The sequence below is a fragment of the Myotis davidii genome, unplaced genomic scaffold, assembly GCF_000327345.1.
Source record: "Myotis davidii unplaced genomic scaffold, ASM32734v1 scaffold401, whole genome shotgun sequence".
NCBI lineage: Eukaryota > Metazoa > Chordata > Mammalia > Chiroptera > Vespertilionidae > Myotis > Myotis davidii.
This window is the reverse complement of record NW_006291020.1, coordinates 2,222,013-2,236,109: the sequence shown is the minus strand read 5'-3', so window position 1 is coordinate 2,236,109 and position 14,097 is coordinate 2,222,013. Positions and strand designations below refer to the sequence as shown.

General features: G+C 47.8%; 1 protein-coding gene across 1 annotated transcript in view; it reads right to left on the bottom strand.

The window, feature by feature from the left end:
• ADCY10 (adenylate cyclase 10 (soluble)) overlaps positions 1-9,855 on the bottom strand; it is a 54,260-nt gene extending 44,405 nt beyond the window's left edge. Inside the window, exons 1-5 of the mRNA XM_015564258.1 lie at positions 9,650-9,855; positions 7,969-8,065; positions 5,882-5,970; positions 2,745-2,936; positions 851-969 (exon numbers count right to left, since the gene is read on the bottom strand). Coding sequence (XP_015419744.1) covers positions 851-969; positions 2,745-2,936; positions 5,882-5,970; positions 7,969-8,065; positions 9,650-9,832 — 680 coding nt within the window. The 5' untranslated portion in view covers positions 9,833-9,855. The remainder of the gene's footprint in view (positions 1-850; positions 970-2,744; positions 2,937-5,881; positions 5,971-7,968; positions 8,066-9,649) is intronic.
• Positions 9,856-14,097: the final 4,242 nt, after the last annotated feature.

Below are 14,097 nucleotides of genomic sequence, written 5' to 3'. Positions count from 1 at the left end.
TTGGACTTAGTTGAGGGCAATTGTACGTGGTCTGGAGGTAGGAAGAGTTTGGGACCCAGAGCCAGGTTCTCAGTAGTGGTTACTCGGTTCACTTTTCTGTTACTTTTAAGTATTCGTCTGAGCTACTTTTCTGGAAAATAAGTTCTCATCCTCCCAAATGGACTAGTTGTAAACAACATAACTCTCCCTGTTATTGCTGGGAAGGACAAGTCATTGTAACTCAGATACAGTGTGTGGCATCCAACCTGATTTTGCTAATACATCCACCTGCGTCTATAGATGACTAAGGGCTCAGGGGTGGAAAAATTTAGGGCAGAGGATGACGCGTTGGAGTTGACCAGACAGGGCTACAGTCCGGGCACTGGGTGCTCAGGCTGGGGAAGCCTGAGGGCACCATGCGGGGGCAGCCAGGGCTGGGGGTGGTGACCTCACCTTAACAGCTTTATTAGAGGCGGCTCATTCTACACATTTCTACCCCAAGGACTCATTTCCTCTCCCAATTATTAAAAACCAACTCAGGTCTCTGACTTGGTGTTGGGAGTTTGGCCTCTACCAAGAAGCAAGCCGGAAGTACAGAGAGAGACCCCGTCGGGTTCTCTTGCAAACCTGGCACAGGTTGGCTTTCGAGGGGTGTCCTTTCCCCACCTTGCCTTTCCCATCCTCCGTCCCACTGTGGCAGGACTGGGCTTGCCCACTCTGCTGGTGCATTAGATGAAGGAATGCAGGTGGATGGGCATCCAGTTACAAACAGCCCTCACCTGCTTCCCGACCCTTATCCTGTCCCCCACCCCCATATCCCACAGAAGGGTCAGGGTCAGGGACCAGAGGATGGGCCAAGGTCAACACTCACTGGATTTTTTGGACCTGAGAGCAGAAGTCGAATATCTCCACAGCACTTTCTAAGGCGTGCGTGACCTCATCAGGGGCCTTTTCCCCGGGGAAACCAAAGACACAGAGGAAGGAGCAGCCCTGTGGGAGGGAGAGTCAGCAAGCACAGTGGGTGGGCAGGAGCTGTTCGCGTTCCCTTTCTCATTTCTTCATAATTCCTCTCGCCCCTGTTTTCTTTTTAGAAAACATCATATAACTGCTAGTGCAGCATCTACAGTATGACTTGAGCCAGGAAGGGCTGCTTTGGCTTCAGAATAATGGGCCTTGCTGAGCTCTTTGTGTATCAGTCCTGTCTAGTCTCCCGGTGGGCGGGTCACACGCTGCAAGTCTAAGAAACAGCGTGGAGCCGCGGGAAGGCACCAGCGCGAGTCTGGAAGTCTGTGCAGAAACCTGGACAAGTCGATTACACTCCATGAACTTCCGTCAGCGTGAAAAGGGATATGACATTGACCTGCAGAGGTTGCTTTGTCTACTGAAATGATTACTGTATTTAAAACATTTTATTGTAATATGTAATTAATACACGTAATTAACACACACACTTTATGAACTACTTTATGGCATACTTATACTTAATCTAGTATATATAGTACACTATATATTTCACACTTTCATATAGCATAGATACTTTATAGTATATGCGTATAGAAAGTGTAAGCCTAAGGGTATATATGTAAACAGATCAGTCCTGACTGGCACTGGGCTCTGATTCCAGGTCTGTGTAGGGACTAGAGGGCTCCGTTTGGGGACACCAGTGGGTCTGCCTTGCCTGGAAATTTTGCCTAGTGGCTCTGCAAGGTGAGCAGTGGTCTCGCTCTGGCCATGAGACCCGCAGCTCACTGAAGCGAGTGGTGGTACAAGTGCCCACACATTTTTCAAAACTTGCAACAATCCCTCGAGGCAAATACTCTCCCATTCCAATAATATCCCTCTCACTGTTCATGAGCAAACCAAGGCTCAGAGAAAGCCCAGAATTGTGGGAGCCACGTCTGCAAACACTGACGGCTGCTCTTGGGTCCTGTGCTCCTGGCTCATGATCCAAATGGGAGGAAAGGGCGGGAGCACCAAGTTCACCCTCCTTCCACAGAACTGCTTCTTCCTGCTGGTTGTGTGGCAACGCGTGTGACTGTCTCCTCTTGGCTGCCCAGTTCTAGTGTTCAGCCTTCTGCAAAAGGCTCAATGAATGTTTATGGAATTATTGAATTAGTGTAGCTCAGTTATTAAATGCTCTGATCTCAAGATACAGAAAACACCCGAGAATGGAGCATCCATTGTCACCAGCAATTTCTCTAAGCTTATTAGGGGTACCCCTCCCATCTACCCATCCCCACCCTTGTCCCGTTCCCTGAAAGTGACAGGGGGCTGAAAGTCTAGATATGGCAGGTGTGCATTAAGGGAAACAAACTTCTGGGGTGTGAAAGTTAGAAAACACCTGCCCCAGAACCGCTGGGAGATGCACTGTGGGCTGGGCTGGTCAAGCACAGGCTGGGAAGGTGCATGACCTGGCCTGGAATCCCAGCCCACCACTTACTAGCTGGATGACCATGAGCCAAACTTAAACTTTTCTTATCTCAGAATCCTCATCTCTGCCTCAACATCCTCATCTGTAAAATGGAAATAATAATAAGAGTACCTACCTCTCAGAGCGGTCATGAGGGTGAAATGAGTTCATAGAGGCAAAATGTCGAGAACAATACCTGGACTGCAGTAATGCCACATAGAAGCTATTATATTCAATCTAAATGGAGACTTATGCTTCCAGGTTAAAAGTGTCTATTCCCTTCCCCGCACCAATGTGCCTGGGCCGGTGGTAATATTAGATTGTTGGCAGCTTCCACCGCTTAGTTCACACTTACCTTGTCAAACATGAAAACTTTATTGATTTGGCCTCGGAAGTCCCTCAGGACAGAATTGATGTGCACGGAGGCATCCTGGATGGACGGGCCTATGACTTCGGCTTTGTCTTGGTCCTTAAATACCAGGTTCACAAACACAATGGTCACTGGGCGGAGCTCAGACAAATAACCCCGAAGCTGTTTGTCATCAATCTGCCAAGTAGAGACACTTCACTTTGCACCTGTCCTTGGCTGTGGACCCTTCCTCCCAACATCAACACAAGCAATTCTCACCGGGTGGGAACTAGCCTGTTGAAATTCTCTGGGAAAGCTGGGAAGTGATCAGAATGTGTGAGGCACAGCATGGCAGAGCCAGCCCAAATTTGAGCAGATGAGAATAAATTCACTAGCAAAATCTCTTGCAATAGGAACTCACACATTTGCTAATTTTTGGAAAGGAACCACTTCCTTGCCCCTACTGCTGCTCTCTCATGGCAAGATTAGCCGTCACCACAGAGAGAGAGCTACCATCCCTTTTGGCTCTCTTGCAGTTTAAGGATAAGAATAGCATGCTATGGCCCCATACCACCCAATAAGAGGCCCAGGCCCGGCACTAGCAGCAGCCTGCCTTGCTTCACAGCTTGGCCTCTCCTGGGCACTTCCAAGCCCAATACAAGTAGCAGCCATCTGCAGATCACACTTTAGCTCCTGACAGGTGGCAATAAATACATATCTATCAATAATTGAATCTAAAAATCAAAATAAACAAACAAGGAATCTAATGAAATAAACTGATAAATAAAATAGAACCTGCGACATGAAATCATGGAACTGACTGACAAATCTGAGAAGAGGGGAGGGGGCAGGAAGAGATTAACCAAACAATTTTGCATTGCCCATGGACACAGATAATAGCAGGGAGAAGGCCAGGTATGGACACAGACAATAGGGTGGTGAAGGCCTGGAGTGAGGCAGGAATTGGATGCAGGGGGGCAATAGGGGATAAAAAGGGGGGCATCTGTAATACTCTCAACAATAAAGATTAAGAAAGAGTAACGCACTATATAATTCAAATATTTTCATAGCCTGGTACCTTCTGGAATATTTTCATAGTCTGACCTACTTCATCCTCAAATGAAATAAAATAAGTATTGTTACTCCCCAGTTTCCTGATGAGATGATGGAGACATGGAGAAATAGCACAGGTTTTCCAGGGTCGCCTGGGGAAATAGCAGCAAACGAGACCCCAAATCTCCAGACTCCTAGCCAAGGTTCCCCCTGCACACCCCACCTCCCTGGGGTGGCACCTCTCACTCAGCTCCCCTCTCCTCTCCCAGGACATGTTCCCACGTTATTCCTGCCTATCATCACCCTGGAATTGTGTTAATTAAGTGCATAGCAAACCAATGGAGGATAATCATTGCATCTTTTTCTCTTCCAAAAAACACAAGTGTGAAACTTGGACAATGGAAACACCTTCCAGGTGAAAGTGGGCACTGTGGGTGGGGAAGCTCCCTAACTGGGTGCAGGCCTGCTTCCGCGAAATTTTATTCTTTTCCTAAAAGACAATTTAATTAGGTCTAAATAACCAACGTGATGGTTTTCAAACAAATTTATTACATAATTAATGTTAAATACAGGAATGATATTATTAAATATTAAAATCGATCGAACAAATTGATTGATTAAGATTATTCTACCGGACCCATCGGGGGCGGGGGCAGGGGCTGGCCTTGGGAAAGGGTAAGAAACAAAATGGAATCACCACGGCAAAGCTAGCAAAACGCCTTACGTTGGAATGGGCTGAAACATGAGGAATAGACTATTTTCTCTTAACTGGCCTGAGGACTTGAACTTTGAACCTTTCGGTTGTGCACTGACACCTGGAGAAATACACAAATCCTACAGAACATTCACGCTTCCAGACCCCTGACATCTGGAAAGTCCTTCTCTCAGACCAATCTAGAGACTATGAATGCAAGAAGGGCTTTTTACTATGAGGACTCTCCACTTTTTTCTCTTTGGAACACTTTGGGTGTCCCCTGGTAGGGCCCTCGAAGGAAACTTAGTCATTTAATTCTAGCGGTGGCTGAAGAAGCTTAAGGCATTATGTATCTATAATTTTGCTCCTGTTATGAATCGTAATGTAAATATCTGATATGCAGGATGTATTTAGGCGACCCCTGTGAAAGGGTCGACGACCCCCAAAGGGTCACGACCCACAGGTTGAGAAACGCTGCACTAGAGGTAGTGTTTTCAAATTGGGCTGAAGGCGGAGGGATCCATTCTGACATCCGTTCAACCCCTACTGGGAAGGCAGGCGCCCACTGCTCATGCTTGTCCCATAGAGATTTCCTCCAGGACACAAACGCATTTTGATGGGATTAAGAATTTAAAGGGGCATATTGTTAGGAGGGTATACAGCCTGTGTGTGTGTGTGTGTGTGTGCGCATGCACACACACACACAATAGGTTTAGATAGGAGAGGGTTTAATTGAAGCCACAGCTCTTCCTTTGCAACCTCAGGAAAGACCCTGGGACCCTCTGGGTCTCCCCCTCTATGTAAAATGGAGCTGCAGATACCCACAAGACTGGAGGGAAGATGATGCCACAGAGGAACGCCTGGCACACGGCCAGTGCCGAGTGGTGGCTAGAATTCCTATGGATTCATACATTTGAGAGAGCCTATATCTAAGTGAATAAAAGGAGGAACATTTTACTAAAAGGGGGTTGGAGGTAGTTCTGAGAATTTTAATTACCTGCATTATTAGCTTTCAAGGCTTGGAATCTAATGCAAGTGCCTTGGAGAAATGGTGTACCCTGCCCACCCCCTCGATAGCTCTCTGCTATGTGTCATTTAGAAAGGGCAGCCATAGGTTCTTTACACTTAGGACAGTTCCAGTTTGCCCGGTTGTAGAAGGCAGCAACGCCCTAGTTTACACCTGTTGTCACAGTATAATAATGAATGATGCTCCTTTAGTTCCGAAAAGTATCCTGATGTGAATAGTAAATTTCACAGTCCTCGACACATGGAAAATGTCAGTCCACCTCTTATTTTAACGGAACAGATTACTAGCTCTGGGATTTCTTGATCTTTCCAGCTGTCCAAGGTCCCTGACACCACCCCGCTCAAACAATAAATTAAATGAAGAAAATACCTGTTTCGATATGCTTTCCATCACATACTTTTGTAGGGAAGACTCCAGTTCAGGGTCAGACTCCAGCATGCAGGCAAGCCTCAGGAGGTCTACGGGATCAGGAGAGCAGGCTCAGAAAGCGAGGCCTGCCTCTGGGGTGCAGGAGAGAGGGGAGCCCCCCAGCCCCAGCCCCTTGGGCAGGGGTCATCCAGTCAGGGGCAGTGGTTAAATAGGGTCAAGGGAAGTTCTGTGAGAAATTCTTAGAGGTTGTGGGTTTATCAAAATTCAATTGGATGTTGCTCAAAGCCCTATTTTAATTATCTTCAAACTTTGGAACTTGGGGAGATTTTTATATCTAGACTTGAGCTAAAACGATTGCCACAGGTGACGGGAATGGGCAGGTGAGGGGATGATGATGACAGAGGGAATGATGACAGAATGAAGGAGGTGATAGGGTTGAAAGAACAGCAGTAATAAAATTCAGGAAACTGGATTCTCATCCCAGGTTTGATAGGAACTCACTGTGTGAGCCTAAGCAAGTCGCCCCCTACCTTGGTTGCCATGTGAGCAAACCAAAACTTAGATGACGTTCTGTCCCTGTAGGAACAGTCTATCCAGGCAGCCAATCTCCAAATGCCAAGCCAACTCAGAGCCTTCTCACCCCAAACAAGGTCTAATATGTGGTCTCAGCCAATCAAATCTTTTCTTATTTGTCTCTTCCTGTTCTTTATTCTCTACCCTATTAAAGCTTCTTGACTTCCCGCCCATTTTGCAGTTCTTTGCAAGGAAACTGTCCATGTTTTGTTAAATAAACTGTCCAGTTTATGTTAAATTATCCTCTTTAGAAAGATAAATACCACATGATCTCACTCATTTGTGGATTATAGAGAACAACATAGACTGATGAAAAGGGACAGATTCAAAGACTGAGAAACAGCGATCAGGCTATCAATCCCCAGAAGGAAAGTAGGGGAGGGCGGGGTTTAGGAGAAGAGATCAACCGAAGGACTTGTATACATGTATATAAGCCAAACCAATGGACATGGACAACAGGGGGATAGGAGCATGAGGGTGCGGGGCAGGGGAGGAGGTTGTGGGTTAATGGGGGGGGATGAGGACACATTTGTAATACCTTAACTAATAATAAAAATAAATCATAAATAAATAAATAAATAAATAATAAATAAATTATCCTCTTTAATCATTTTTTAACATGTTAATGTTGGAAGTGGAGATGGCCCATAGGCAGTTGGTGTAGGAGTCTACAATTCAGGACACAAATTGGGGCTGGATTCTGGCAGTTAGCAAGCAACTCACAAGACCCTCAAATGTTGTGTCCCAGGCTCCTGCTTTCCTCACCCTGGTCCCAGCCGTGCTGGGAGTCGCAGGGAGTCAACCACGGATGAATGTTCTCCAAGAGATAAGCAGGGAAGACTAGAGGGTCAAGGACACATCCTGGAATCACTAACATTTAAGGGCTGGAAGGAGACTTTGCAAAGGGCACTGAAACCGAGGGCTTGGAGGGGTAAGAGCAAAAGTCAAGAAGAATATTCTTGAACATAAGGAAAGAGGCAAAGGTAGTGCCCAGAAAAAGACAGTAACCTAAGGTCAGCCGCCTAGGATGAGGCCTGAGGAGAGGCCATCCAGGCTGCCAAATTGATGGTCATTAGTGGCCGTAACACAAACAGCCTTGGTAGACGGAGGTGAAAGGGATAGGAAGCTAGATGTCAAAGGCTCAAGGTCAAAGAGTAAGCATATGCCCCTGAGGCGCTTGCAAAGAGTATCTATTGGGCGAATAAATGAATGAGAGGCTGGAGAGAAGAGAGGTGTGGGTGCAAGGTTAGTCTTGCGAAAAGTTTGGTGGTGAAGACTAGGAAAACAGGGTTCATGGATGTTTTAGTTTCTTCTTTCATTGTGGGGAGACGCACATGTTTGGGAGATGGGTGAGAGGAGCCATTGTGGGGACAAGCGGGAGGCCCCTTCGTGTGCTGCTCAGGACTGGACGCTTACTGAGGACCCCAGCACATGGGATGGAGCCCTGGGCATTGGTATGACACCCTGCTGACCACTGGTGGAGGCAGAGGTTCTTGTCCATGGAGGGTACTTACTTTTGTGGTCTCCAGAAGGATAATAATCCATGAAAGTCATGCACTTTGTGAAAAATTCATCGAAGTTAAAAGTAGGGGGTAGTTTTAAGAAATTAACCTAAATTAAAGAAACAGAAATTTTGGTTATTCTGAAGGTTGGCTGGCCCTTTGAAATTCATCTCTCAGCAGCACGGGCAGGGGGTAAGCTTTGGAACCTCCAGGACACGGTGAACAGAGGCACAAACATGGGCATTCTTTAATTGGCACGTGATCACATAAAATGTCTCCAGTCCCTTGTTACGATTACAATCATAAGTATACACACGGAAGGCTATTCCAGGGGGCCAACCCACATACTTTTCCACTCTTAGAACTTTCTACTCCTTTGTTTTTCTTTGCCTTTCATAACATTTTAATTCATATAAAACCTGGCTAACCCATATACCACTTCTTTCATATACGTGTAGAGGGGCTGGTGCCCCATAATGCATTCAGAATATCACCAGTCATGAGATTCATGTCGGGATCATGACCCCATGGCAGGACATGCAGAGAATGGTACAGCCTCATTCCTGTGCTATTGTTGTCCCAAAATGGACAACCTTAGTCCAATACTGAGAAAATGTCAGGCAAAACCAAATGGAGGGACATTCAACAAAATAACGGATCCACGGCCCTCTTAGGTGTCGAGGTCATACAAGACCAGGAAGCGATGAAGCGCTATTATTACAGATTGCAGGGGCAAAGTCAGAGAGGGATGAGAAGCAGTGTGAGGCCGTGGACAGAGCCTGGAACGCTCCACTGAGGACACTGATTGGTGGGAAACCAGGGAAACCCGAACAGGCCTCTTATTAGTGAACAGCGCTGTCCCAGGGTTCATTTTCCGGTTTTGACTCGTGAACTCTGGTTATGAAAGATGTTACCATCTGGGGAAGCTGGATATAAGGAAACTCTATTATATTTTAACTTTTCTGTGAGGCCAAAATTAACGCAAAAATTAAAACCATCTTGAAAGATATAAGGAGTGGCTAAACGGGGACCAGGGCGTGTGAGCAGCCAGCTGGAAGAGCGAGTGGTGGGTGTGAGGGCCACACTGGCCCAGTGGGGGCTCTCACCTTTGCCAGCATCTACGTGGACTCTCCATTTTCCTTTCTGCCACGCAGCCCCTTTCCTGGCTCGGTCAGCACAGCTCTCCTCCCCTTTACACACTCGAAACGCACAGCTTCTCTAAGTGGCCATAGCCTTCAGTGTCACGTCACCGTGTTTCTCACCAGGCAGCCACCCAACAGTCCTCCACCCCCACCCCAAACTGCTGCCCTGCTGCCTCCAGCCCTCCGCTCCGTGGTCCCTGCCCTGGGCGAGGAGAGTGTTGAGTAGTGCAGGTGAGGGCCATAGGCAGCCCCCAAACGACAACCTCCTGCTCCCGGAGACCGGCCAGGATTTTTTTTCTTTCTTTTTAGCAAGGGCACCAGCCCCAGAGGCCTCTGCGCCAGATTCCACACCCTTCGTTACCGCAGGGCCTGGTCACCTCCCCTTGAACTCAGCCGAGGTGTCTTAGACCACAGCCTTGAGGTGGACCCACACTGACCCCACCTGAGTCTCCCGTCCAGAAGCCACATGGAGCCTGCCTTCCCAGTGGCTTTTCCGACAGGCGGCCCCTGGCCCAGACTGCAGCTTCCTGCGAGCGCAGCAGCCCACGAACCTTAACTGCTCTCTGCTCTGGGATCCTCTCGATCTCAATCATGCTCCGGTCGCAGAGCTGCCAGCAGTTCGGTGACAGAATGACATCATTCATCTGCGCCATGTTCTGTGCTTGGCGCACGTCATCCACCGTCTGGCCAGTCACCAGGAAGAAGTTGCGTTTCTCGTCTCCGAAGACCAGCATGGTGATGTGGCCCGCAGCCAGTCCTGGCGAGAAGGCAAGCTGTAGGTTTGCGGAAGCTCTGGGATATTCCCTGGCAGCATAGGTTCTTGGGAAAATCAGAATCGTGGTGTGACTCCCTCTTCTGGGCCCAGGCATTCCAAAACGCCTCCTCTCCCACAGCCAGGAAGCCAGCTACTACATCTCATCTTTCTGTGACATTCATCTCCTTAGAGGATCCCATCTGTCTCTCCTTTCTCAAAAACTTACCTCTCTTTTTTTGTTGTTAATATATCTGTATTGCTTTCAGAGAGGAAGGGAGAGGGAGAAAGAGATAGAAACATCAATGATGAGAGAGGATCACTGATTGGCTGCCTCCTACGCGCCCTCTACTGGGGATTGAGCCTGCAACCAAGGTACGTGCCCTTGACCAGAATTGAACCTGGGATCCTTCAATCTGCAGGCCAAAGCTCTATCCACTGAGCCAAACCAGCCAAGGCAAAAAGCTTACCTATCTTGACGCGGATGTCCAGGCCTTCTAACTCCTGGGTCCCAAACAGCTCGTGGATCTCCAGGCTACATTTCACGACCACCGTGATCATGTTTTTCAGTTGCTTTCGCTCCACCTTCCACAGGGCAAGAAGTGCATCACCTTGAGGAGACAGACCACAGGGCTCATGACCTGCCCTGGGACCAGTCTGCTCTGTATGAAATCTGGACACAAGCGAGCCTCCACCCCGTCTCCTGGCCGCCGCTGCCTCTGAGATGCCTCCCATACCTGCAAATTTTAAGATGTCTCCTCCAAAAATCAACACCTCTGAGAAAAAAGAAAAGAAAAGAAAAGAAGTTAAATCAAACTTGAATTGTTTAAAGCTAATAAGAATTCATTCTTCCCCCGTGGAGTAGAAATTAGGTCAAGAGAACAGCAATTTAGAGAGCAGACTTGTGCTAAAGATATCATCTCAGCGGGAGCCGGTTTGGCTCAGTGGACTGAGCGTCGGCCTGCAGACCAAAGGGTCCCGGGTTCGATTCCAGTCAAGGGCATGCACCTAAGTTGCAGGCTCCTCCCTGGCCCTGGCTTTCCCTGGTCAGGGCTCATGCAGGAGGTAACTAATCAATGTGTTTCTCTCACATTGATATTTCTCTCTGTCTTTCCCTCTCTAAAAAATCAATGGAAAATGAGGATTAAAAAAAAAATGTTATCTCAGACAAGTTACTTAAACTGTATGGTGTGTTTCCTCACCCACAGAATGAGGACATGAACTAGATCAGTGATGGTGAACCTATGTCACCTCTGACATGCGAACTCATTTTTTGGTTGATTTTTCTTTGTTAAATGGCACTTAAATATATAAAATAAATATCAAAAATATAAGTCTTTGTTTTACTATGGCTGCAAATATCAAAAAATTTCTATATGTGACACGGCACCAGCGTTAAGTTAGGGTTTTTCAAAATGCTGACATGCCGAGCTCAAAAGGTTCACTATCACTGAACTAGATTGTATACATGCTCTGATTCTGTGAATGGGAAAAACCAGGAGAGGAGGAGGTGGGGTTTCCAATGAGGTCCGAGGACACCTACCCTACTCCTGTGATAATGAAGGCTCCTAACTGCTCAATGTAACTATTACTAGAGGCCCAGTGCACAAATTCTGTGCACTGTTCAGGTCCCTAGCGCCTGTCGGCTGCCAGCCAGGCATTCCCTCCCTTCCCCTAGCCACCTGCCAGCACCAGGGCCTCCCTCCCTTGCCCTGGCCACCTGCCAGCACCACTGGCCAGGACCTCTCTCCCTTTCCCCAGCTGGTCTGCTCCCTGGTCGAACTCCCAGAAGAACTCGGGTCAAGGGGACAATTTGCATACTACGCTTTTATAATATAGGATGAGCTGAGGCTTGAGTGACCCTGGTAAGCGGTGCATGGCAGGACCCATAAGAACTAAGAATCAGGAAACTGGGCAACCACCACCATGGTCAACTTAGGCTTTGTTTATTACCAACTTGCATTTTGCTTGTTTAGGTTTTTTGACATAAAGGACAATTTTTTACTCCTATATACGTTTCACCACAAACTTGTTGACTACTGTTGTGCTGAGTGGGATGCAAAAAACATTAGCTACAGTTTCTGCTTTGCAGGAGCATCACATTTGGCCTAGTGGGTGATACGAAGGCATTCCTAGGGGACTTAGAGCCGGATAGAAGAGACCCAAAAAGAACGCCTGAAACCTGTATGTTCACGTTAACCAATGTCATCCCAATAAATTTAATTTTAAAAAAAAAGAAGAGACCCAGAGTTCATCCTAATAGAGCAAATCCTTTTCTTTTTTCTTTTTTTTTTTTTCTTCTGTTAATCCTCACCCAGGAATATTTTTCTGAAGATTTTTAGAGAGAGTGGAAAGGAGGAGTGGAGAGAGAGAGAGAGATGTGAGAGAGACACATTGAGTGCTTGCCCCCACAGGTGCCCCAACTGGGGCTGGGGATCAAATCTACACCCCAGGTACATGCCCTTGAGCAGGAATAGAACCCGTGACCCTTCAATGTGCGGGCCAACACTCAGAAACACGGCCAGGGCAATCCTTTTCTTCCTGAATAGTTCATATTAATAATGCCAACAAGGTGGTGGGCAGAGGTTGAAAAGGAGACCAGGTTTTTCAGCCATTTCTACATGTTTCAGATGCCATCATTAGAAGACAAATTACTGATGAGTTACTTATAAACCACTCATCTCTTCATTTGGCATTCTCTTAATGACTACTTTCGGGTTATAGTGATGCTGTTTTTTGGTGTTATTGAATACAGCTGAGAGTATCACTACTACAGTTCTTTTCAATGTAGTCTCTTGGCCAGTCCTTGAACGAATGCAAAACATCCTTTCCCTCGAATACTCCGTATTAAGGAGGTTGGTTTGCATTCCTTCACTTGTACTGTATTGTATTTCAAAAAGATTGGCTTCACCCACATTTCCTGGGGGAAATTGAGAATGCTAAGCAATAGGACTACATCAGCTCCTAACCAACAAATATGGAAAAACAACGAACTGCAATGGCCTTAGCCAGGCCTGTGGAGGCACTCACTCTCCACTATTGCGCTGATGTAGTGGTTGAGGATCTCCACCAGCTGCTCTGCCCCTCGGTCCATGTACATGGCTGTGCTGAATCTCTCAGTCATCGCCGTGAAACCTGCAGCAAAGGGTAGGCGGTTGGAGGAAGCAGCCAGGGCAGGAGAGGAGGACACACTGGGGAACAGTGCGGGCCCTTCGTTAGCTCCTGGCAAGGCTTCTTCAAGGCCTTTGTCAGACCTTGGTCAGGGCACATACCCAGGTTTGCAGGGCACATACCCAGGTTTGGGCCCAGTGTCGGCTGTGCAGCCTCCACCATCTGGTGATTATCTGAGGGGTCAGGGGAAGCACCAGGGACCTCCTCCCTCCAAATTTCTCCACTCGACAGGAATGATCGCAGTTCCTCCAACGGGGCCTAGAGCGTCCACCCCAAGGTAATGAAAGCACACAGCATTCCACCACTTCGGAAGCGGGGGCAGCTTCCTGTTCCGATGGAAACACCATCTGGAGAGACCATGTGCTGAGGTCCCTTCCGCCTGGGAAGCGTGTGAAGCCTGGTGGTTGAGTCACTGAAGTCGGGGCAGGGACACTGGAGCCTGAAGTTCCAGGTCAGGGACTTGGGCACCTTGAAGGCTGCCCATGACCTAACATGCTTTTAGTAGGTGAAGATGTTTTCATAAAAAGCTGGGGAAGGCACCCCTGTCCTGCCATCGAGCTCTGCCATAAATGGACACTCTGATGCCAGCCTATCATTTGCCCACATCGAACATCCCTGTCGTGCTTGCCTGAAATATCAACAAACATCAAGACTCCGTCAAAATAATCCACAGAGGGCCGCTCGGGACAGAAGTCTCCATAGACGATGAGGTCCGGCAGGTGAGCGGCGATTCTGACGATGGCCCGGTCCTGCTGCTCCTCTCCCTGTGTGCTCATGCTCCTCACAAACGTGCAGGTTAGCGTCACAGCAAGCAGCCCCTACACGCACCTTCTGGAAAGAGAGGCTGAGAATGGAGGCCATCTGACCTACAGCCATTCACTCACTTTCCTACTTCTGTCTCTCCCTTTGCTTATTTAAACAGCTGGGGGTACAGTGCCTGAGTTGTCAAGTCACCCTTCAAAAAGGGCCAACGTTCTATAAGGGAACTAGGCCTGGCCCTCGGACAGCTGTTACGTAGGTGAGCACCACTGCAAACAGGTGGGGGTACAGGAGGGGAGCTGTCCGTTCCCAGGGCAC